The sequence below is a fragment of the Podarcis bocagei genome (genome assembly GCF_964188305.1).
Source record: "Podarcis bocagei genome assembly, chromosome: 7".
Taxonomy (NCBI): Eukaryota; Metazoa; Chordata; class Lepidosauria; order Squamata; family Lacertidae; genus Podarcis; species Podarcis bocagei.
The window spans coordinates 73470968-73496618 of NC_138132.1; the positions used below are offsets into that span (position 1 = coordinate 73470968).

The 25651-nt window shown below is 46.8% G+C and overlaps 1 protein-coding gene across 5 annotated transcripts in view; it reads left to right on the forward strand.

The window, feature by feature from the left end:
- Positions 1 to 25408, forward strand: part of CDK11B (cyclin dependent kinase 11B) — a 30897-nt gene extending 5489 nt beyond the window's left edge. The window contains exons 5-20 of one of the 5 annotated variants that reach the window (XM_081201495.1): positions 1051 to 1189; positions 3939 to 4075; positions 9354 to 9470; positions 10588 to 10683; positions 10807 to 10968; positions 12536 to 12601; positions 13814 to 13989; positions 16125 to 16215; positions 16337 to 16458; positions 17771 to 17876; positions 18004 to 18125; positions 18849 to 18956; positions 19537 to 19653; positions 20852 to 21000; positions 22552 to 22741; positions 24857 to 25408. In XM_081201495.1, the coding sequence (XP_081057621.1) occupies positions 1051 to 1189; positions 3939 to 4075; positions 9354 to 9470; positions 10588 to 10683; positions 10807 to 10968; positions 12536 to 12601; positions 13814 to 13989; positions 16125 to 16215; positions 16337 to 16458; positions 17771 to 17876; positions 18004 to 18125; positions 18849 to 18956; positions 19537 to 19653; positions 20852 to 21000; positions 22552 to 22741; positions 24857 to 24949 (1991 nt within the window). In that variant the 3' untranslated portion in view covers positions 24950 to 25408. The remainder of the gene's footprint in view (positions 1 to 1050; positions 1190 to 3938; positions 4076 to 9353; positions 9471 to 10587; positions 10684 to 10806; positions 10969 to 12535; positions 12602 to 13813; positions 13990 to 16124; positions 16216 to 16336; positions 16459 to 17770; positions 17877 to 18003; positions 18126 to 18848; positions 18957 to 19536; positions 19654 to 20851; positions 21001 to 22551; positions 22742 to 24856) is intronic. The other 4 variants (XM_081201496.1, XM_081201498.1, XM_081201499.1 and 1 more) reach the window with 4 other exon arrangements.
- Positions 25409 to 25651: the final 243 nt, after the last annotated feature.

Below are 25651 nucleotides of genomic sequence, written 5' to 3' on the forward strand. Positions count from 1 at the left end.
GATCTGGCCCTCAAGAATTATTTTTGCTGGCCCTTTAAGAACTCAGCAATTTTTACTGGCAGTGGTAAGGGAAGTTCTTCAGCCATTGGCTCAATTGCTCATCAGGTGACCGCTCCTACTTTTGACCACACCCCATTATGTTGGGCTAACCAATGAGCTATACACGGTGGACCTTCTCATCTTAGAGGCTAATAGCCTCTGTTTACATCTCCGCCTTTCAGGGAGCATGGAAATGCAGAGGATTCTTAACAGGGTAGTTTAAAAAAGCTTTGGCTTCTACTGAGCCATTCCTTTTTCCTCTGCATTTCCATGCAGGTTGTGGAGGAAGAGACTTTCCTTCCTATGCAACTAGCCTGGGGACCAAGTGGAGGGGCTGATGTGCTCTGTCCCTCCTCCCCCCAGAGCACTCACTCACCTGCATGGAATCCCTGGTTGCCTATGGCAAGCAGTTGAATATATGAGCTGACCCTCCCCATGTAAGGTTGTCTGCTGAGACACCCCCAGCATATTTCAGGGTGTAAGCTCAGTCCATGTGGGGCACTGGGTCTTTTAGGCCTCACCATTGCTGTATGTTGACTGAGAACGCACCTTGGGTCTATCAGTTGTCTGCTGGCTAATAGGCCACCTGGTACCTTCTGGTCACTGGCATCCATGAGGAGAATGCTGGACCATGCGCATTTTAACCCATCAAGAAGCTTCTTATGTTCTCAGGTGAGAGCTCGGAGCCAGGGTAGCTTTTACTGTGACACACAGTAGAGTAATATTGTTAATAGTGCCAGCTACAAAGTCACAAGGAAGGGAGAAGTTCCAACGTTTGTGGAAGTCAGCTTTAATTTTAAAAAGCCCTTTAACCTGATGGCTAATTTTAGCCATGGTGGCTTGTGGCTGTTTTTTGTTTTAGCAGAGTGCCAAGAGAAATGATTCTTTCATAATCTGTGTTTCTCTCTCCTTCTCTTTTTCATCTGGTTCCATTGCTCATTTTACGACTTCCGAATGCTGTTTGGGAGGGGGGGTAACAGTTTGGCCTTTTTTTTGTATCTCTATTATTAGGGAAGCATGCTAGGGTGAAAGAGAAGGAGCGCGAGCATGAACGTAGGAAAAGGCACCGTGAAGAGCAGGATAAGGCCCGCCGTGAATGGGAGAGGCAGAAAAGGAGGGAATTGGCTAGGGAGCATTCCCGGAGAGAGAGGTAAATCCCCCCTTGGCCCCGGAGCCCAAAATCCAGCATTTCCTCCCCAGAACCAACTTTTTAGGGACATTATGCAATTAGTCTAACAGCTGTACATCTTCTCCTTTGATTCTGTGCTTACATCACCTGCCACTAAATAGCTGTCTGCAGGCCGTGATCACAAGAACTGCAGAGATGTGGCAATTTGCTTAACAGTGTAAATCAAGCACTTAACTGGTTTAACCGTGTAAGCAAAGGTGTGGGCTATTGGAATGTGGTATTATTTCCATGATGCCGCATAGGCAACAGTTCCAAAAAAAGCTACAGACTGTGCTGTTGACTTAAGAATTTAGTTTCCTGGGACTCTACCTTTTTTCTTGTAATGCAAACATAGGATCACTGTGATGAGTGGTTTTTTTAAAAAAGTGGGTGGACAGTGCTTGGTAACATTGCAGAAACTAGAGATGGAGTGGAATAAAGTTTGATGCAGCTCCCAGTTGTTGATTTGGGGTCATGGAGAGCTCCCCAGAAAAGCTGAACTAGACCATGGAAGCAAACTTATTGGTTTGGCTGAGAGCAAAATGGACACTTCTACTTTTTGAGAATGCATTGGCTCTGCTGTATTACTGTAATGAATCAAAAAGAAGATGCAGGACCACAGGTTAGCTACTCCTGACTTAGCAGGACATGGACAAAGCCTAACGGCCCCCTGGGCTCACACCCTCTCTCCTCCTCTGTGGCTGGGAGGATGAGTTTGAAAGCTTTCACACCCACTTGTAGTTCAGCATAGTTGGTCTTGTCATTTGAGCATGGAACTGTGATTGACATTGACTGCGGTTGGTTTAAAAACAAGCCACCATCAAACCATGGTTTCTGAAGCTGGCTTGTTGAAAGGAGCCATACTTAATGCAAACCACAGTTCCTGGTGTGGGTGACATGGCAAGTTGCACTTAACCAAAAGCACAAGCTGACAGAGTCCTCCCAGCTGCATAGTGGGAGGAGAGCAGGGAGCTCGTAACCTCTTAGCTGCTGTGACAGGGAGGGGAAAGGGTTGGGGGGCATGTTGAGGGTAACAGCTAGGCTCCAAATCATAGCTCTTTGTGATATCTGAACATAGCTTTTAATTGATTGAGAGACCTAATAAGCTGAGGTTACGCAAGTTCGGCCTTCTATATCAGGCATCAGAAGCCATGGTTTGGGCATCTAACTAGAGTGTGCCTGTTGAGCGATGGGTGGAGCTGGGGTTAAGAGTTGCTCCTTGTGCATAAATCTAGCTAAAGAAAGACATTCTGCACCTACCACCCATGGAGGAGTCCTGTAGCCCTATGGACGCAATTGATATGTGAGCTTGGTAAGGAATGTACGGTAGTGATTTGAACCAACATTCAGAAAACTACCTCTAATATGAGGGATTTTACAACTTAAGAAATGGACCATGCATTTCACACAGCTTAATCCTGCATATCTGATTCACCCCAGTGGGCATCAGATAAGTACACAGGAACACAAAAGCTGTCTTAGCACTCGTTCAGACTATTTGTCTGCCTTGCCTAATATTGCCTGCTTGGGTGGTGGGGAACCTTTGTCCCTCCAGCTACTGTTGGACTCCAACTCCCATCAGCCCTGCCAGCATGGCCAATGGACAGGGAAGGTGTCAGTTGGAGTCCAGCAGCATCTAGACGGAGCGCCTCCCCATTCCTGGTCTGCTACAACTGACAGATGTTCTCCATGATCTTGGACAAAGAGAGGTCCTTCCCATCCGCGGCTACCTGCTGTTTAACTGGGAATACCTGGAATTGAACTGGGGACCTTCTCTCATCTAAAGCAGGTCCTCTGCCACCAAGGTCTGTGATCCCTCCCCTACAAAATTCTCCAACGTGGAGGCCTCAGATCTCCTACTAGCCCATAAAGCAATGTTACAATTCCTTCCCCTTAAGAGAGAACATTTGGGCACTAGATCAAGCGCATGGTTAAGGAATTGTGGGCTGTATCCAAGGTCCGCCCTGGTCCAAGCAGATCCTTTGAAATCAGTCCATGTGGCTGACTTGGGCCCCTTAATTTCAGTGCATCTGCTCTGAGTAGGGCTAATATTGGATTCAGCTGTGTGTTACAGGGATGGAGAACATCTGACCTCTCTTATCTTCCCCTCGGGACTCTTCCCCAGGCCACCGCCTCTCCTTAAGTGTTTGGTTTTGGTTGAATTCTGATAATGCCTCTGGCTTTCCTGGAACACAAGGATAAAGAGTGTAATGTAGAAACTCGCTTGCTGAAGGAAGGTGAAATTCACACCTATCGCTCTGCCCACTTTTGCCTCTGGCTCCACCCGCCACAGGCATGTGGCCCCCAGAATGTTGCCGAGAATGAAATGCGGCCCTCAGACTGAGAAAGGTTCCCCGCTGCAGTTGTACTACGTCCGTGATACTGTTGCCAGAAACATGAGCCAGAGGGGATGTTGGTAGTCACTGTCCTCCCAAGAGGGGTCTCTCTTTCGAATTTGAGGAGGGTCCAAAGCAGGGTAGGTGGGTGGGCAGTCAATAAATATCTTAACATCCTGATTTGTGTTGGTGCTGACTTGGCTAAGCAAAACCTCTCTTGATAAGGGAGATTCGGCCTTTGTGCAAATGCCAGAAGCTACGCTCTTAAAATAAATATTGCTAATCTTTCTAGAGGGAATGCAGCGAAAGAGACCATATAATTCAAAATTGTTAATTAAAACAAACAAAAACCAATTCGATAAAATAACACGGGCGCCTGATGAAACCCTTCGTAGGGACCGTCTGGAGCAGCTTGAGCGGAAGAGGGAGCGAGAGAGGAAAATGAGAGAGCAGCAGAAAGAGCAGCGGGAGATCAAGGAACGGGAGAGGCGAGCGGAGGAGAGGCGTAAAGAACGGGAGGCCAGACGAGAGAGTAAGTAGCTCAGAGGTGGGGGCGGAACGGGGCGAGGGAAGCCTTATTTCCTTGCGGGTACGGATCGTGTGTTTATTTCGTCTATGACGTTTATACCGTGAAAACCTTTGACACAGATGTGCTCCTGGATCTCAGGCAAAGGAGGCTGTCTTACGCCGCATCAGATTCTTGGGACATCAAGCTCATTACTGCCTCTTAATTGACTTTCCATTGGCATCAGCTTTCCGGGGTTCCAGGAAACTCCACCTGGACACGATGGGGGAATCAAACCCAGGACCTTCTAAAGCAAAACGGATGCTCTGCCGCTGAACAGCATCCCTTCTCCTAAGACCTAGGAACATAGGAAGCTGTGTTCTCCTGAGTCACACCATTGGTCCAGCTTGCTCAGTATTATCTACACCACTGTTTCCCAAACTTTGGTCTCCAGTTGTTTTTGGACTCCAACTCGCATCCTCCCTATCCAGCAGGACCAGTGGTCAGGAATGATGGGAATTGTAGTCCCAAAACAGCTGGAGACCAGCACAGTGGTCTACACTGACTGGCAGTAGCTCTCCAGGGTTTCAGGTATGAATCTCTCCCAGCCCTACCTGGAGATGCTGGGGTGTTGAAACTGCTCTGCCACCGAGCTACAATGTTTCCCCTAAAAATAAAAGCAGGGTTCCAGTCCTCATGTTTGTGAATAAAGAGCCAATTTAAATAGGAGCATAGTAAGCTTCCTTGTACTGAGTGCATCTAACTCAGTGGTTTCTGCACTGGCTTGCAGGGGTCTGCAGGGTTTCAGACGCAAGTCCTTTTTTCCAGCCTTGCCTGCAGAAACCAGGGGTTGGACCTGGGACCTTCTGTAAGCACAGCATGTGCTCTAGCACAACGTTGTGTTTTTGTCTCAGGGCACAGAAGAGCCAGAAGGGCATGGGCTTTGGTTCTGGCTGCCGAATTGCCGCTTTCCAGGAATCTCCACTTTTCTCGTTTTAAAAGAGAAAAAGAGTTTATAGCCTTTGCTGCTGCCAAGATAGGCTCGGAAGTGTGTGGGCAGAACATGGGAGCTCAAGGCATTGCCAAAAACAGCTTCACTGTGGTTGGATGCAGAAGCGCTGTGCTCTGTAGACGCTCCTGTGGTTATCAGAAGCAGGAGAGCAAAATAACCCTGAAGCATGGCTGCTCCTTTGCTAGTTATGCAGTGGTCTTACAATAAGCAGAAGGTTTGCGGTGGTGGAGGTTCCTCTTCCTGGTGCTCAAACTACAGGGCATGCTTAACCTTTTTCGTTAGCCCCCCAGTACTCTCTTTATGTTGTAGAAAGCTTGGGGATGGGGAGTGATTAGCTAAAACTGGGGGTTGGAATAGAGTGTTTGGATTGCATTAAGTCCTCCCTTCTCTACCCTCCAGGATAATTTGTATTTTTTTTATTTTTATTTTTTTAATAATATTTTATTAGGTTTTATCAATAGAAAAGTTTAGAAAAATACAAAAACGAAAAAGATACAAAATTACAAAATACAAAAATACAGACATTAAACACAAAGAAAGAAAAAGAAAAAACACATATAAAAGAAAACAAAAATTCCCTCTTTCTTAATGTCTCATCTTTAGTTAACTTATTTTCCTGACTTCCTCACGTCTCCCATTTTTGTATCCCTTTTAAAAACTGGTTCAGCAAATTCATGTCCTATTAGTTTATCTATTATTAATCCCATCTTACATTTTACCTTGTTGCTAGAACCCCTTCAATTCATTTCAATGTCATCAGCATTCAAAAATTGTACAATATTTCTGCAAATAAGTTTTAAATTTCCACCAACTCTTCTCCCTGGTCTCGGATTCTGCCAGTCATCTCCGCCATCTCCATATAGTCTATTAGTTGCATTCTTCCAAGGTGGGTAGGTCTTGTGTCTTCAAATGCTTTGCGATGAGAATTCTTGCTGCTGCTGTAGCATACGATAATTTGTATTTTTTTTAAATCCTCCACATTTAAATTTCCAAATGGGTATTCAAAATATGTAAAACTCTCCCATCCCACCCCACCCCCAATGTCATTTCCTGTTCCACATAGTCTCTTAAAGTTAGCTGGTGTATTGTTGCTGTGTCTCAGTGCTAGCTCCTGCTGTGATTTTGGGTGTGACACATGGGGAAACTGAGGTATTGGGGTCTAAATGGACCCTAACATTTTTACTTTTAACCACTGATTTGAAAACTACCATGGGGTGTTTTTTTTTTGTTCTTTAGAATCCTGGGAAACTTTGAGTACGGGGCCAGTAGTGTGTGTGTGTGTGTGTGTGTGTGTGTGTGTGTGTGTGTGCTTATCTGTCTGTGTATATATTTTATTGCAAATATATCTGAAAGAAAAGGGAAAGAAATGTCAGGTCGCATTAATAATCATGCATCAATCCTACTTAAAAAACCACATATATAAATGCAATGAGTCTGGATGTTGAAACAGATATCCAAACAGGATTGATGATTGTATACATTAAAATGGAGATAGGTAAGTAAGATCTCCAGACTGTTGAGTAATGTATGGTGAATGTTTATCCTTCCAACTGTGACATACAAGTCTTTGTCCCACCACCACCTTTTTAATCTTCTGGAAATACTGAGTTTGAGGGAAACAGGCAAAGGGGTAAGAGACCTGTGATTTGTGAGACCTCATAGGTCCCCAGGAAGTCACTATCCTCTCTTGTTTCCCAAGTACAGGTTGTCAGTGCCACTGATTATGTAGCAAAAATGGTGCTGTCTGTGCAGGAGAGGGAGGCGTCTGCAGGCTAGGGAGAACCCCAAGGTTTGCAAGTGGATATATCTTCTTATATGTATAAAAACGTAAGTCTGTCATCATGCTGTCATCATAGCCACCAGTAGGCTATGTCAATAGCGTGACAACAGAATAGCGGGCAGGTGAATGAGCAAGCAGCATCATGGGCTGAAGGTAGCCTAGGAGAGCTGTTTCATGGGGGGGGGAGCGAGCTGCAGTTTGGACAATGAGAACTGAGCATGCTTGGTGGGCATGGAATGCTGACTGACCGGGAGTGGAAAACGGTATGTGAGATGAAATGGAGTGGCTGAAATGCTGAACAGCACCATTCTACATTTGCAACATGATATTGTGAGTTCCACATAGGAAGCTGGCTTATACTGACTCAGATCATTAGTCCATCTAGCTCAGTATTGTCTGCACTGACTGGCAGTGGCTCTCCAGAATTTCAGAGAGGGCCTCTGTCCCACCCCTAACCTGGAGGTGGTGGGGTTTGACCATTTGGATCCCTTCCAGTCGGGATTCAGGCCTCATCATGGAACTGAAACTGCCTTGGTCGCACTGGTTGATGATCTCCGGCGAGCTAGGGACAAAGGTGAGAGCTGTTTCCTAGTTCTGCTGGAACTCTCAGCGGCGTTTGATACCATCGACCATAACATCCTTCTGGACCGTCTTGAGGGGCTGGGAGCTGGGGGCACTGTTATACAGTGGTTCCGCTCCTTCCTCCTGGGCCGTGTTCAGAAAGTGGTGGTGGGGGATGAGTGTTCAGACCCCTGGGCCCTCACTTGTGGGGTGCCTCAGGGTTCTGTCCTCTCCCCCATGCTTTTCAACATCTACATGAAGCCACTGGGAGAGATCATCAGGGGATTTGGGCTGGGTGTTCATCAGTATGCGGATGATACCCAGCTCTACCTCTCTTTCAAATCAGAACCAGTGAAGGCAGTGAAGGTCCTGTGTGAGTGCCTGGAGGCGGTTGGAGGTTGGATGGCGGCTAACAGATTGAGGTTGAATCCTGACAAGACAGAAGTACTGTTTCTGGGGGACAGGAGGCGGGCAGGTGTGGAGGATTCCCTGGTCCTGAATGGGGTAACTGTGCCCCTGAAGGACCAGGTGCGCAGCCTGGGAGTCATTTTGGACTCACAGCTGTCCATGGAGGCACAGGTCAAATCTGTATCCAGGGCAGCTGTTTACCAGCTCCATCTGGTACGCAGGCTGAGACCCTATCTGCCTGCGGACTGCCTCGCCAGAGTGGTGCATGCTCTGGTTATCTCCCGCTTGGATTACTGCAATGCGCTCTATGTGGGGCTACCTTTGAAGGTGACCCGGAAACTACAACTAATCCAGAACGCGGCAGCTAGACTGGTGACTGGGAGCGGCCGCAGAGACCACATAACACCGGTCTTGAAAGACCTACATTGGCTCCCAGTACGTTTCCGAGCACAATTCAAAGTGTTGGTGCTGACCTTTAAAGCCCTAAATGGCCTTTGTCCAGTATATCTGAAGGAGCGTCTCCACCCCCATCGTTCTACCCGGACACTGAGGTCCAGCACCGAGGGCCTTCTGGCGGTTCCCTCAGTTCGAGAAGCCAAGTTACAGGGAACCAGGCAGAGGGCCTTCTCGGTAGTGGCGCCCGCCCTGTGGAACGCCCTCCCACCAGATGTCAAAGAGAACAACAACTACCAGGCTTTTAGAAGACATCTGAAGGCAGCCCTGTTTCGGGAAGCTTTTAATGTTTGATGTATTATAGTATTTTAATATTCTTTTGGAAGCCGCCCAGAGTGGCTGGGGAAGCCCAGCCAGATGGGCGGGGTATAAATAATAAATTATTATTATTATTATTATTATGGCACCTTCTGCACTCAAAACAGGTGAAGTCCTGACCTTTGGTTGCACCTTCTGATCTTAACTTGTTTCACCCAGATTTGTTAGCAAGGAGGTTATCTAGGTAGCTGTCTTACACTGAGTTAGAACTTTGGTTCATCTACCTTAGTATTGTCTACCGTAACTGGCAGCAGCGCCAGGATTTCTGTCCATCTCTACCTGGAGATGCCAAGGATTGAACCTGGGACCTTCTGCGTGCAAAGCAAATATTCTGCCACTTAGCCAGAGTTCATCCTTGTGTAGACTCTGGATACCTTCCATGTCTAGCTATTTCCTGGTGTCCCCCTCCCCACATCAAGTCGTATATAGATTTCTGAAATAGTTGTTCCCTGCTATCATAAATAATTGATTCTTGGTACCTATTTTTTATGTTTTATTGGAGTCGTCGTAAGAGTCTTCTGATTGATTTTAAAGCCATGTCTGTCTGACCCTAATAGCCCATCACTGAGGTGCATTTTCAAACTTAAGGAAGGTTGAACCGTAATTAAACGTTGCTTCTTATTCGAATGTGCCAGTGTACTACTGATAGGCAGGGAAGCAATTCTCATTTTGCTAGAGCTGCAAAGTTTGCGTGAAGCAAATTGCCATAGCGTAAGAATGGAGATTTAAGTCCAGGACTCACAAACAGATTTTTTTTCCCTTGTGTTGACCAGTTTCAGCACACCACAGGACGGTGAGAGAAGACTACAACGAGAAAGTAAGGATCTGGAGCCGCAGCCCGCTACGACAACAGAGAGAAAAGCTGGAACAAGGAGAAATCCGAAAGCCAGGTAACTTTTAAAAGGCATAAATGTGTCTTCCTTGCGCCAGGGAGGAATCCATCGGGCTAGCCGAAAGTATACGGCATTTTAAAATTATTTCTACTTATTTATTATCCACCCTTCAACCTAAAGTCCCAGGGTGGGTTACAAGAATTAAAGCACAACATTCAAAATGTTTTTGTTTTCCAAAAAAAAAAAAAAAATTACAATCATAAAAATAAGGTGGATTCTAAGAACATGCACCTCAGGTGTCCAAAGCCAGGGTAAAGAGTTGAGTGCTGAGCATCCTCTGGAAGCTGCATATTGAAGGGGCCAAACACACCTCTGTGGGGAGGGAGTTCTACAACCTGGGGACCGTAGGGAAGTTTCCACTCCATGTATATCATTTGAGCTCAGTGATTCAGTTTACTTGGCTTTTATTTAGTAAACAAAACACAAGGATGCCATGTTAAAATTATTTCCAAGTGTTTTCGTGTGGCTTAAAGTTAAACTGAAATACTGCATTAAAGATAGATAGATAGATAGATAGATAGATAGATAGATAGATAGAGTGGTACCTCGGGTTAAGTACGTAATTCGTTCCGGAGGTCCATTCTTAACCTGAAACTGTTCTTAACCCGAAGCACCACTTTAGCTAATGGGGCCTCCTGCTGACGCCCCACGATTTCTGTTCTCATCCTGAAGCAAAGTTCTTGACCCCAGGTAATATTTCTGGGTTAGTGGAGTCTGTAACCTGAAGTGTATGTAACCTGAGGTACCATTGTAGATAGATAGATAGATAGATAGATAGATAGATAGATAGATAGATAGATAGATAGATAGATCATCCTTCCAGGGCAACTCTGTGCATGTTGACTTGGTTGGCCCACTTGGTGGCAGACATTTTCCTTGCATTCTTCAGACCAGGCAGAGGGAGGGGAGATGTTGGCCCTTTGTTTGTTGCTGGGGCTGATGGGAATTGGAGTCCAACGGCTTTTGGATGGTCATGGGGTTCCTCACCCCTGCTTTAGATTTTTAAGGCAGGGAAAAAAACTGCAAGATTGTACAAGTAGAATCCCTTAGTACTTTTGAGAATTGGGATTTCTCAACCCTGTTCCCAATTTTTTGAATTAAAAATAAAAAACAGTGAAAGAAGAAAAGCCAGAAGAGAGAGACCCCCTTTCGGATCTACAGGACATCAGTGACAGCGAAAGAAAAACCAGCTCTGCAGAAACATCCTCAGGTAATCGCTGGGGTGTAAATTTAGGGGTTCTTTAATGAGCCAATAGCAGTTAGCTTGAGAGTTGAGGTCAGTTTGAGGTTGGGTTTTTTTGCATTTTTTCATCTTTGTGTTTGCTTTCTTCAGGGGAATCTGGATCCGGTTCAGAGGAGGAAGAGGAGGAGGAGGAGGAAGAAGAGGAGGAGGAGGAGTCCAGCAGCGAAGAGTCAGAAGAAGAGGAAGAGGAGGAGGAAGAGGAGGAGGAGGAGACAGGAAGCAACTCTGAAGAAGTGACAGAGCAGTCAGCTGGTAAGTGTCGGTCTCTCACGCACACACAAACACACAGCAGCATTCGTGTTTCTACTGTGGTCTCTTTGGAAGAGTGAAGTGCGCACATGCGGATGCACACACTTTCTGCCTCTCAGGGTTGGGGCAGCTGAGCAGAGGGGGTGGCTCTTGGAAAAATGCCCGGGAATGGCTGCCAACTTCCCAAGTTTTCGGGCTGTCTCTCTGGTAGTTCTCCCTGGCTGTAAATCTCCCTCAGTCCAGAGAGACCAGTAATAGGCGACCCTCCTCTCCTGAAAAGAGCACGCCAGTCTTCTGGCATATCATAGCAGAAGAAAGACTCAATCGTAGTTCTGAAACTACTTTATTTACAGTCTATATACAGAGACTCCGTCAGTACGTCTGTGCTCTCTGAACACCAGTACAGAAACTGCAACATGCTCAGAAGTGAAGCTAACTTCCAAAAGTACTCAGGAAGCGATAATACAGACTTCCTTTCTCACGCTCTCTCAGACACTCCCATGATGTATACAATCTTATTACCACTCACTGGTACAGCTGGAGCAGCTCAGATTGATAAAAATCCTAACAGTGGCACCCACAGCACTGACTCAAAGACCCAGTTCTGCCCATGGGTCTAAAAACATTGCCCACTCATGAAACCAGTCTTTTGCAGCCCTACCTAGAGATGCCATTGTTTGAATCTGGGACCTTTTCCATGCTGTACTGCTGCTGTATCACTCAGCCACGGTCCCATTTTAGTAGTGTGATTTCTTTTTAACCATTGCGACCAGAAGAAGGCCATAGTTCAGCGACAGAGCATCTTCTCTGCATGCGTAAGTCCCCAGGTTCAATCCCTGGCATCCCTAGGCAGGGCTGGGAATGTTCACTGTGTGAAAACATAAAGAGCCACAGCAGAAACGTCCTTAATTGAACTTGGCATCAGCCTCTGCTCTAGAGGTTGCAGGATCTAGAGCTGAGCTTCAAAGGAAACTTATAGAAGACTATGGTCCTTGAGATAGGTAAAGTTAAAGGGATCCCTGACCATTAGGTCCAGTTGTGACCGACTCTGGGGTTGCAGCGCTCATCTCACTTTATTGGCCAAGGGAGCCGGTGTACAGCTTCCGGGTCATGTGGCCAGCATGACTGAGCCGCTTCTGGCAAACCAGAGCAGCGCTCGGAAACACCGTTTACCTTCCCGCCGGAGTGGTACCTATTTATCTACTTGCACTTTGACGTGCTTTCGAACTGCTAGGTTGGCAGGAGCAGGGACCGAGCAACGGGAGCCCACCCCATTGCGGGGATTCGAACTGCTGACCTTCTGATCGGCAAGTCCTAGGCTCTGTGGTTTAACCCGCAGCGCCATCCACATCCCCTCTGGTCCTTGAGATAAGTCAGGTCTAAAGTTGCTAAGGGTTTTATAGGCTGATGCTGCCACCAGCTCTTAAAAGTGCCTAAAAGTTACAGAGCGCCATACAGTGATTAAAGGACCAGCAAGATGGCGCCATCCCCTGCCCGCAGAGGTATGAAAGCAATCAAGTTCAATTTTCTTCCTAGCCTGTCTCATTCTTTCCCCTTTTTTGCCTTGCAGAAGAGGTGAGCGAAGACGAAATGAGCGAAGAAGAAGAGCGGGAGAACGGAGACCACCTCCCAGTGGGTAAGACGACAAATGGCGAAATGTGGCTTTATGTAATCTCTCTCTCTCCTTGTGCTTGTTGCATGACCTTGGTGATCCTCTGATGGTTTGGAGTCACCTCCTAAAAATACGGTTTGCGTACTAAGGGTTCCCCCCACCCACCCCAGGCTGGTTCTCGTGTTTGCAGTCTAAAGCAAGTATAGGGAACCTCAAATGCGGCCCCCAGTCCTCTCTGTCCCTTGAGACTCTTGCCAGATCGCACCCTTCCCCACACAACACCTTTTTAAAATTAACTTTGCTGCATTAAATGTGCATTCTGCAGCTGGCCTCCTTTCTGGTGTTTCATTTTGTAATCTTTAAGGTAATCTTTTAGTTTCCTGTTAAATTAAGTTGCTTTTGAATGTGTACTGTGAGGTGTCTTACTTGCGTGGGTACAGAAATCTCTGGCTTTTGCATGACTTGAATGTATCTGTGATTCTTGCATTCCAGGGGTTTTGGACTAGGTGATCCTTGGGCTCCCTTCCAGCCCTACAGTTCTATGATTCCAATGTAGCGTACTGTACAAAGGCAAGAGTCACAACTGTTGCTCTGCCCATTTTTTATTTAACTCGGGTTTCAGGCTGAAAAAATAGTTCTGCACTCCTGAACTGGAGCTTCCTCCTCCCTGACAGATACAAATATTTGGCAGCCGCTGAACATAGATCCTGGCCTGATTTGGCTACAGGTTCTTGAAGGGCAAAAGGGGAGAAGCTTTACACAGTATATAATTTGACTTGTGGACCTTGCTGCCGCAAGACATGGTTAACAGGTGGATTCAGGAAGGATAGATCTATTGAATAGCCATGGGAACCGTGACTAGTCTTAGTTCTACTTGCAATGAGTAACTTAGGTTCATTGATTTCAGTGGGTCTGTAACTCAGATACAATCCATCATATTGAAATGAAGCCTCCACACCAGTAGTTCTCAACTTGTGGGTCCCCAGGTGTTGTTGGACTACAACTCCCATCATCCCTGACCACTGGCCATGCTGGCTAGGAATGATGGAAGTTGTAGTCCAGCAATATCTCGGAACTCACAGGTTGAGAAACACTGCTCCACACTCAGAGGCAGTTTGTCTCAGAGAGCTGGAGGCAAGAGCAGGACGTTTCCTTCACACTCTCCTTTTGAACTTCAGGGGGGAGAGGATCCCCCAACAGCCGCTTCCTGCCACGATTTGATTCTTATGTTTGAAGTTGCAGAGTCAAGGTTTGACCGGGATTCCGTGGGGAGCGAAGGAGAGGAAGAAGACGCTGGCGAGGGGACCCCGCAATCCAACACGATGACGGAGGGCGATTACCTTCCTGACTCACCTGTGTCATCACCTGTGGAGCTGAAGCAAGAGTTGCCCAAGTATCTACCCGCCCTTCAGGTTAGGAGGCTGTCATAGATCTCTGGCCTTCCTGGGGAGGGGCCAGGCCAAGCCAGTGGTGTCTTTTGCTGACCTCCGAATGAACAGAGACTCCATGTGCCCAACTGTCACAATGGCCCACTGGGATTGGGCGATCTAAGGGTCTGGCGTGCTGGCTGGAATCGAAAAATGCAGTCATTCCGCTCCTTCCCAACCCCTGCTGCCACTGTGCTACCCAGGTCTAAGCCATGGTTCTTCTTAACATTACTTCCAAACCTGGGCTCATGGTTTCTCTTGCCCCAGACAAGCCATAGGCAAGGTTTGTTCTTGGTTTGCTGCGTGTTGTTTGTCTGGGAAAGAAGCAGTATACAGTGGTACCTCTGGTTACGTACTTAATTTGTTCTGGAGGTCCGTTCTTAACTTGAAAATGTTCTTAACCTGAAGCACCACTTTAGCTAATGGGGCCTCCCACTGCCGCCGCGCCGCCGGACCACAATTTCTGTTCTTATCCTGGAGCAAAGTTCTTAACCCGAGGTACTATTTCTGGGTTAGCGGAGTCTGTAACCTGAAGCGTATGTGTCAGGGCCTCAGGAACAGAGGCACAGGGGAGAGAGGAAATGGAGAGCGAAGGGGAAGAATCGGAGAGCAGCGTAGGGGGATATAGCAGTGACCTGAGAGATTCCATGAGCCTCTCCAGTGAATCAGAGGATTCCCAGAAGGAGGCGCCGATGGTTAGAGCAAGGGGGGCCAGCGGGGACTCCCAAAGCAGCAGCTGGAGATCAGGACCAGCTTCCCCAACAGAGCGTAGTGGGGGGGAAGGGTCCCAGGTGTCAGAGCCAGCGTCGCCCCCAGCAGGGAGAGAATATGAATCGAGACTGACCATGCTTCCATCGGAGAGTGGGGGAATGGAGGGGAGGTCAAGTCCAGCTAGCCTCCCCGAAGGGGGAAGCAGTGACCAGAGCAGTGTAACGGTCCGGAGGAAGGTTGGTGGCTGGGCGCGCACGCCAAGTTCAAATGTACAGGCGCGCGGGACAGCAGGAAGCCCGGAGTGGGAACCAGGTCCTAAAGCCCGCCGGAGGCAGGGAGACGAATCAGGGGACTCGGCGTCAGAAGAGTCTAGGAAGGGCGAAGCCCCAGCGGACAAGAGGACCCAGAGGAGGAAAGAGCAGAGGAAGAGGTGGGGCAAGGCTAGGATCTTAAACTGGTGTCAGCGGGGAGGGGACTCAGACGGAGCTTCGGCGGTCTAGAGTTTCAGACGTAGAGCTGCACGCTGCTGATATGAAAGACAAACTGAACTTCAATAAAGACTTTTGTATATAACAACGAAGTGGCGTTGGTCCTTTGTGAGCTGGGACCTAGGGCAGCTCTGACAGTATGTAACCCGAGGTACCACTGTAAGTCTGGTTCAGATGTGACCCTAAGCAAAACCATGGCTTTGCTCTGGGTAGTGCAGCAGCAGCAGCAGGACCAGAGGGGAGGAGAACAGCACTCACATTTTTTGCTAAGTGTATCTGCATACTTTCTCATTGACACTAAACCATGGTTTGGCTTGGCATTGGATGCAAACTGGGTCTGCGAGAGCCTCAAAACAATACTCCACACCACAAATATATAGAGACCCAAACAAATCCTTATAGTTTCTATATTATAATAATACAAATTAACATGAGAAAATCCCACATGACCAAAAAAACCCACCCACCCCATCCTGCGACTATGGATCACATGTAACTAGCTTGTTTCAATTATGAATCTTTCTCAAGCTCCTGCATACTCCTGCTATCAAATATTATTTCTAGTGTCTTATTTCCTTGGAGTTGGGTTTTTTAAAAAAATCAGATTCCAGCTCAAACCAGAGATCAGCACAGCTCCACTCAGGATAGTTGTATGATAGATGGCCCTGGCTCTTACACTGTGCTTTGAATAGAGCTGGAATTGGCTCTCTCCCCACCCCCATTTCTTTCTTCTTTCTTTCTTTCTTTTTTAAAGTTTCTAGTCCCTATGAATGTGAAAAATAGGATTGGAATCACAGGGCCTAAGAGGGATTGTCTTGTGGCCCTGCGTAATTCCTTGCCCCTCCACCTGACTTCTAGAAGCAGAGTAATTTGAAAATTAAGAGAAATTGTGTACATATGCAACTTTTATTCTCTCTCTAGGGCTGTCGTAGCGTTGAGGAATTTCAGTGTCTAAACCGAATCGAGGAGGGAACGTACGGAGTGGTGTACAGAGCGAAAGACAAAAAAACAGGTTTGTTGTTTCTTCAGCAATGGCACTGCTTAGAGACTATAGTAACGAAGCGGTGCATAAATGATCGAAATAAGTAGGTAAGTTAATAATAATACTACTACTACTAATAAATACTTTCCAGATGAGATTGTGGCGCTGAAGCGGCTGAAGATGGAGAAGGAGAAAGAAGGTTTCCCCATTACTTCTCTAAGGGAGATCAACACCATCTTGAAAGCCCAGCACCCAAATATCGTCACTGTCAGGGTAAGGCCACCAGCACTTGATCGCCTGTTGACGTGTTAACTGGGCGCCTTGTAATTGTCCAGGGTTATATTCTGTGGCGTCCCCCTTGTTCCAACAGAGCTGCAGCATACATACCATCCTTGTGTGGAAGCCTATATAAGTAGCTCCGTATCACTTAAGCCTCTTTCCCCTCCACCCACAAGGCAAGGGGACATTGCCTTTTATGAAAACACAAGAAGAGGGTGGTGGATCAGGCCCCAGGCACCTCTAGTACAGCTTCCAAGCAGAGGCTGGATAGATGGTCCATTGGCGTAAGCCAGCAAGGTGCTTCTTATGTTCTTAGTTTAGCACTACATAGCTGGGATACATGGCTGATTTGTTTTTGAGACCTGAAAGAAAAGCAGGGTCTGAGCACGTGAGCACTTTCCCGCTTCCTGTGGCTTCCAGCAACCTGGTATTCAGAAATATTACTGCCTCCAGCCATGAAAGCAGAGCATAAGCCAATATGGCTAGTAGCCATTTTTAGCCCTCTCCTCCATGAATGTGTCTAATAATAGTTTAAAGCCATCCGAGTTGGTGGCCCTGCCTCCTGCGGCAGTGAATACCATAGTATTTACTAGGCGCCGTGTGAAGAAGTACTTTCTTTTATCTGTGCTGAATCTTCCAACATTCAGCTTCACTGGATAAGTTCTAGAAAGGAAGAAAAACATTTCTATCTAGCCTATCCCTATCTAACTGTGTTTAAGCACTTGCCTGCAGAGGCATCGCTAGGGCATTTAAAGCATGGTCCCGCTTCCTCTCCTAAGTGTTTCTGGGTAGGTAATGAATTCAGGAGATAAGTAAATTGGAGTGTGTATCCCAGGCTACTGGCTAGGGGAGGGATTTGGAGAAATATTATTTCAAAGTGACCCTATCTAGAGGTCATTCAAAGGCTATTGAATGGGAGAAACTGAACTGGGTTTATTTGGAGCAGGATACATTGGGAAATTTGGGAGTAATTTGGAGTGATCTGGGGTGAGGAGCAAATTTATTCAGGGAAACTAGTTGCCTGGTCTCCAGTGACATTTTGATTAAAAAGAGTCCACACCTGTTAACATATTACATGTTAGCATATGTTAATTTGTATCTGTGTGCTGATACCCCAGATCTTCCCAAGTATCTGGTTATGTCTCGGCTTGGCTGGTAGTCATAGTCTGCAAGGAATCCCATACACTTGAGTGAGATGTAAGTAAGTGCAAAGAATGAAGGAAGGAAATCATGAATTAAACCCTGCAGTCATCCAGTGGTATCTGTGGCCTTTAGGATCACTGGTGCGTCTCATTTCTGTTTCTAGGAAATTGTTGTCGGCAGCAACATGGACAAGATATATATTGTAATGAATTATGTGGAGCACGATCTCAAGAGCCTCATGGAAACTATGAAACAGCCATTCTTGCCAGGTTTGTGGCGTTTCTCGAATTCTAAACAGACTTGAAATAAACTTAAGCTTAGCAGGGTGACAAAGGCATGGGTGGGTCTTGATTTCTTTCGCCACCCTCTTAGGAACTCTGCTGTTGTTTATTTCAGGGGAAGTGAAAACCTTGATGATTCAACTGTTGCGAGGGGTCAAGCATCTTCACGATAACTGGATTCTTCATCGAGACTTGAAAACCTCCAACCTGCTACTGAGCCACGCTGGCATCTTAAAAGTAAGAGCCAACTTTTTGAAGCTGTTGCAAGCAGTTAGATGTGTTCATGGCAGGCTCTCTGCAGAGTACATTTTGACCCATCCAGGATTGTTGTTGTTTTTCCAAATGCAACGTAAAATCATATGTTATTTATTGCATTTATTGATTAAGCTGTATGCCCTTCCTTTCTATAAAACATTCACGGTGATTGTCCAAAGCTGCGAGAGAACCCAACCACCGCCAGTGGGGTCTGGCTTCATTTGGTGACGCTGCAGAATTTTAGAGTTGATAGGGTATTTAGAGGTTTATCCAGCACACTCCCTGCTCCTAATAGGTATCTTGCCGCTACAGCATCCCTGGCAATAGGTTGTCCAGCCTCTACTTGAACAACCCTCACCTTCAAAGAGCTGGCAAAATAGGGGCCTCTGATATTTCAGCAGAAAGAGTATTTCACAATACTGGCTCCACCAATGTAAAAGCCCACCTCTCTATTACCAGACAGAGTGAGTGGACTTGCTGGGATGCGATCTTTATCAGATCCTGTTCTCAGACAGTTTGAGGGCTTTAAAGGCTTAGAAACGAGCGACTTACTCAAACAGAAGCCAGGACAGTGATACAAAAAGCTCATGGCTTTCTAGGGGCATGGAGCTGACTGCTGCCAAAAACCATATACCGGTGTAGAATTTAGCTTGTGGTCCCATTTGTCCAGGCAGTTCTTACACTATTCCATTTCTTTCTCACCAGGTTGGAGACTTTGGGCTGGCCCGAGAGTACGGATCTCCTCTGAAGCCGTATACCCCCGTCGTCGTGACATTGTGGTACAGGGCGCCTGAGCTGCTACTTGGAGCCAAGGTTTGTGACTGATAGCCTTTCCTGCCTGGGAGTTTCCAAAGGCAGCTATTTTTCATCACTCCCATTTTAACATTTATCGTGGTTGAATGTACTGTGCAGCTGACGAGTGGCACTCGCTTGGCTGGTTTTCCTTATTAAGTTGAGTGACCTCAAAGTTTTATAAACCTCTATAATATTCACCCTTGGCCATCTTTTCCCTGTGTTTTAAAACAAAGTACAAATCTGGGACGTTTGCATCTCCCTTCCCTCAAGATGATGATCCCACCCATATATTGGGGTGCAGTGGGGGGGGGGAATAAGTGGAGAAAATGGACGCTGCTTGACTCAAGTGCCAAATGATAACCTGCCATCGTGACTTACCTTTTCAACCTCACCCACTCAGCAGCACGGTTTCGGAATTGTTGCTGTGGACTCTTCGCTCCCCATGTTGCAAAACGAAAACAAAAACCCCTTCCTTGTTCCAGAAATCTTCACATGTCTGCATGCCACACCATACTGACCTGCCTTGACCAAGGCAGCCATGCTTGGTGGCCCACAAAATTAAGCAACTAACTTAATTTCTTATTGTCCTGCCTTCCAGGAATATTCCACAGCCGTCGACATGTGGTCCGTGGGTTGCATATTCGGAGAGCTGTTAACCCAGAAGCCGCTGTTTCCAGGGAAGTCGGATATTGACCAAATTAACAAAGTTTTCAAGGTATGCCCTTAAACCGTCGCACAAACACACACACTGCCACTCATCATATATTTGCGTAATGCCAAACAAAACAAAATAGGTGCTAGCTTTCTCTTTTCTGCTGCAAAGGCCCCCTAAAGAGATGTTGTTAATTCCCTGTTTTTCACTTGATGATATTCTGGCCCCTAGTGGGTCGAAAAATAAGATGCTTGCTTTTCGATCCAGTGTGCTTCCTTTGTTGATAAGCAACTAGTTTGGCAGGCTTTCGGTGTCATGCTCTCCACCTGACATGGTCTGGATGGCACAGACATGCATTTAGTGACTCACTAGGGAGCTGTAGGCAACTAGAAATTCCTTGTGGGCGAGCAAACCCTTCTAGTGGGCCCCCCCTTTGTTCATGTACTAACTGCAGAAGAAGGAAACTACAGTGGTACCTCGGGTTACAGACGCTTCATCTTACAGACTCCGCTAACCCAGAAATACTACCTCGGGTTAAGAACTTTGCTTCAGGATGAGAACAGAAATCATGCTCTGGCAGCGCAGCGGGAGGCCCCATTAGCTAAAGTGGTGCCTCAGGTTAAGAACAGTTTCAGGTTAAGAACGGACCTCCGGAACAAATTAAGTTCTTAACCCGAGGTACCACTATATTTCCCCAACCCACAAAGAAATGCAGTGAGTCTTAATTTTTTTACTAGCTGAGCGGTGGCTTTTGGTACCCCATGGTAGATACTTTTAGGGTGTAAGGCAAGGAGCCCTAACAGTATTGTAGGGCTGGAGCCAATGACAACTCAGTTGAGTTTTGTCCTCACCCTCCATCCTGCTGAGTTCTATAAAGGCCATACTGACTCAGAGGAGGAGGAGGAAGAAGAAGCTGACAGACCATGCCTTCCTCTGGACTGGTTGTATGTTTTAAGGTAGGGGCTGAGGTCAGATTGGATTTTCAGTAACAGAAGCCCAAGTCACTAGCAACAGATGCATACCAAAAGCCACAAAAGCTCCTAACAATATATCGCCCAAATGGGATGATACTTCCTGGTTTTTCAAAACTTTTGTTCTCATTTTGTCTATGATCCCTGTTCCATTTTCTTGATCTCCACTACTTTTGTCCACAGGCGATCCTCAGTAGTATCATACTGACTGGGGGAAGGGGAGAAGGGGGGTTGAGCCATTTTAAGCCAGCTTCCTTACATGGTTTTTTCATAATTATTCTTTCTGGAAGGATCTGGGAACCCCCAGTGAGAAAATCTGGCCTGGGTATAACGAGCTGCCGGCAGTGAAGAAGATGACGTTCACGGAATATCCTTACAACAACCTCCGCAAGCGGTTTGGGGCACTCCTCTCAGACCAGGGATTTGATCTCATGAATAAGTAAGTCCATAAGAATATCAAAAACGTAAGATGAGCCCTGCTGGATCAGACCAAAGACCCATCTAGTCCAGCATCCTGTTCTCACAGTGGCCAGCCCAGTACAGGAGGAGGTAGAGCATAGCCGTCATGACTAGCCGTCCTCCATCAAATCCCCTTTTAAAGCTGTCCAAGGAGAGAACCATGAATTAGAACATTAGAAGAGGCCTTTTGGATCAGGCCCGTCCAGTCCACTTTCCCCATTTGTAATTCGCAGCAGCTGGTTTTCAGCTCCCTCCAAGAGTAAACTGCTTTGAGGTTTTACAGTGGTACCTTGGGTTACAGACGCTTCAGGTTACAGACTCCGCTAACCCAGAAATATTACCTCGGGTTAAGAACTTTGCTTCAGGATGAGAACAGAAATTGTGCGGCGGCAGCGGGAGGCCCCATTAGCTAAAGTGGTACCTCAGGTTAAGAACAGTTTCAGGTTAAGAACGGATCTCCAGAATGAATTAAGTTCTTAACCCGAGGTACCACTGTATTACAATCATGCTGTGAAATATACTATATAATTTGGAAAGTTGTTTGTCTGTCTGTTCTCAGCATTCAGACACTCCTGAAGTTATGGCCACCCAGTTTGGCGTGATGGTTCCTAAGATGTAGGAGTGGGTTTCAGTCTCTGTTCTAATACTGTTGGACACCATTCTGAGTCAAGATGGTGGACTGAACCCTTTCAAACGGCACTGATTTAGACAACTCTAGAGATGCCACCACCCGCTTTGACACAATGGTCCCTGAGATGAAGGGTTGGGTTTTAATCTATCTTATGTTTGGATACCATTGGGTGCCATGTTGAATCAAGATGGCGGGCTGACTGGTTTTGACCAAATTTGGCAGGAGACCAGCAAATCGCATTATATCCGTTAATGAATGGGGTTTCTTTGTTAATTAGAATTCCTGAGCAATGCTGCATACTTTCTGCTAGTTAATGAATAAATAAATAGGCAGCACAGAGAGAGCACAGTGATCATGGCTAGTAGCCATTGATAATAGCCTTATCCTCTATGAATAGCACCACATTCAAGAGGCAGATGCAGCCCAGCGTTGCAGGGAAAATTGAGCCGCTTGGGTAAGGTTCTGACCCTAACCCACCCGACCTTGAGGCATATTGTGATTGCCACACACACACACACACACCCCAGATGCCATGCCATAGCAATTCTTCCCGGTGGGGAGTGAAGTGGTGTATGAAATTGTGTTAAGTGAACAATTTGCAACAAAAATCTTCTTTGGCGGCATCTGACTTCATGCTCACCCGCGTTTTTCTGCCCGAAGCTGCCTGCTACTTTTTTCCAGCACAGCAAGCAAATCATCAGACATGAGAATTTGAAGTTCTGGGCCCCGCTTTGTTTTGTTTCTAAAAGGGCTTTCGGTGAGCTCTCCTCCAGATAAAATAGAGGCAGCTTGGCATTGCAGGGTGGCTACGATTCATACTTGCCCACTCTGGCTCACCTCTCCTTCTGAAATTCATTTTCTTTGTCATTCCCATCAGCTCATTGTGCTAACCCTTTTCAGGTTCCTGACGTACTACCCAGGCAGAAGGATCACCGCTGAAGACGGCTTGAAGCACGAATATTTCCAGGAGACGCCGCTGCCCATCGAGCCGTCCATGTTTCCGACGTGGCCAGCAAAAAGTGAACAGCAGCGAGTGAAACGTGGGACGAGTCCACGGCCGCCAGAGGGGGGCTTAGGATACAGTCAGCTGGTAAGTTTCCTTGTAGTCGGCGAAGCTCTGTGTAAAAATTCACCAGCCTAAAAAGGCCTGTGTTTTAAAAGTTTCTGGACCTTATTGAAATTTTCAAAAATGAAAACCCAAGGTGGAAGATGGTGCACTTTAAGTCTGTAATGCTTCCAACATAACTCCCCCTTTATTTGTAAAGGTAAAGGGACCCCTGACCATTAGGTCCAGTCGTGGCTGACTCTGGGGTTGTGGCGCTCATCTCGCTTTATTGGCCGAGGGAGCCGGCGTACAGCTTCCGGGTCATGTGGCCAGCATGACTAAGCCACTTCTGGCGAACCAGAGCAGCGCACGGAAACGCCGTTTACCTTTCCGCCAGAGCGGTACCTATTTATCTACTTGCACTTTAACGTGCTTTCGAACAGCTAGGTTGGCAGGAGCAGGGACCGAGCAATGGGAGCTCACCCAGTCGCGGGGATTCGAACTGCCAGCCTTGTGATCGGCAAGTCCTAGGCTCTGTGGTTTAACCCACAGTGGCACCTGAGTCCCATTTATCTGTACGTTATGTCAATTTTATGTTCTCATTCTTTGACCAAGATGACGTAACCAGGTGAAGAATCTCTGGGTGTGCTTGGTTTCCTTTTTCTTTTTAAAGAGGAGGAAGTCACAGTCTTCCTTCTCTGGGCTGTACCAGGGGGGAAGAACAGTTTTGAACGCTCGTCTTGTGTCCTTCCAAGCAAGAGCAGAACCAGATGCTCCTAAGCCGGGAAGGAGAGGTGGAACACAGCTTTCCTGGAACCAACTTCACCCTCTTCAAAATGACCATGTGCCACCTCTTTCTACAAATTATGCAGACCATCCTTTCCTCAATCTGATGCCCTCCAGATATTTGGACTTACAGCAGGACCAGTGGCCAGGCATGATGGGACTTGTACTCCCAACAACAGCTGGAGACCTGAGTTCGAGAAACACTGGTCTACACTGACAGCAGTTTTCAGAGGGTTCAGGCATGGGGCATTCCTTGCCTTACCAGGAGATGCCAGCTGGGATTGAACCAGGGACCTTCTGCATACAGGATAGATTCTCTGCCACTGAGCTATCGCCCTTCTCCAGCAGCGCTGTTAACAGGAAGAAGGGCCTGTTACATAGCTCAGTGAAAGAGCACTCCTCTCGACATATAGAAAAACCCCTGTTTCAGTCAGTCCTAAGGATCAGAGATAGCAAGCCGCCTCCTTCATCTCTCCTTCAGAGGTGGCTGGCAGCAGTTAAAAACTCACTGCTAAGCCTGCTGCTAGTGCTCATATTGCAACCACTATCTCAGGGGTCAGCAAACTTTTTCAGCAGGGGGCCGGTCCGCTGTCCCTCAGACCTTGTGGGGAGCCGGACTGTATTCTGGAGAAAAAATATATGAAGGAATTCCTATGCCCCACAAATAACCCAGAGATACATTTTAAATAAAAGGACACATTCTACTCATGTAAAAACACGCTGATTCCCGGACTGTTCACAGGCTGGTTTTAAAAGGTTATTGGGCTGAATCTGGCCCCTGGGCCTTAGTTTGCCTACCCATGCACTATTCTGTCTATCTTGTTTTTCCCCCCACTCCCAGACAGTGGCTGCATTTGGCATGGTAGGTTTGCAACCGGCGCAGGCCTTATCTGCCAGCAGGTGGCGCTGTTGCTTTGTGGAACGCTTAAAGAATATATGTGAGATAGAGCCTTTTGGATCAGACCAAAAGGCCTCTCTAGTCCATCATCTTCTTCCTCACCATGGCTTGGGGGAAGCCCACAAGCAGGGCATGAGAACAGCTGCCCTTTCCCCACTGTTGTCTCCCACAGACTGGTACACAGTTGAAAACCTGTGCGTGCCTATAACCATCGCAGCTTGCTAGCTGTTGCATGAGCTCCCCTCTTTGACTCATAAGCCTCATTCCCTTCTCAAGTCATCTTAAACTGGCAGCTCCCATCTTGTGGGAGTGAGTTCCATAAGTTCACTACGCACTGTGTGACAGAAGTCCTTCCTTTTGTCTGTCTTGAAATATCCACCATTCAGAAGGCCTGACATTCTTAGAATCTCCTTATCTGCAGCCGACTGTTGGCTAGTGAAACATCTTAAGTTCGCGTATCTGTTTTGTCATTCTAGGGTGACGACGACCTGAAGGACACCGGCTTCCATCTTACGACCACAAACCAAGGGGCATCAGCCGCGGGACCAGGCTTCAGTTTGAAGTTCTAAAGCGTAAGGCGAAGCAGTGCAGGAAGGAGACGGGGAGAAGCCAGAGGGGAAGCGAACACTTTGCTTTTCTGCTCAAGCTGTTGGCAAGCGTGTCGACAAGCGCTCGCCGTGCAAATCCACTCCTCTCGGGGGGAGGGGTGTGTGTTTGTTTTTTGCAGGATGTCACCTGCATATGTGAAAAACATTCTTCCTGGATCTGGCACAAAAAGTCACTGCGATTCCATTTCAAGGATTGGAATTAATCTGAATAGCCAAGGACTCTTTTTTGCAAAAAGAAGAAAAGAAAAGGCAAAACAAGAAAACAAAATCCCAACGGACTTGAATGGTACAGTTTTGGAAATGATTCTTTTTTCTTTTCTTTTCTCTTGTTTGTATTTAAATCTTCTACTCTGGATGGGATTTTTGTTTTTGTTTTTGCTTGTACATTTGTAGAATAAAGAAATACAATTTTTAATTGTTTACCCCGTGTAAAGGAAACTCTTCTTCACTAGTGCCAGACTTGGAAACAGGAAATGATTTGCACAGAGGCACGCAGATCTTGCACCCCTCCTTCTTTTTCACCATTATCAGCACTTTTTTTTCCTTTTCCTTTTTCTTTTTTGCACTGCTGTGGTTTTCCTCAGTTTCACTTCTGGAAATCGAATTACATTTCCAGCAGGGGAATAATTTGGCCAGCTTGCATTTTGAATGTGTACATTTTCC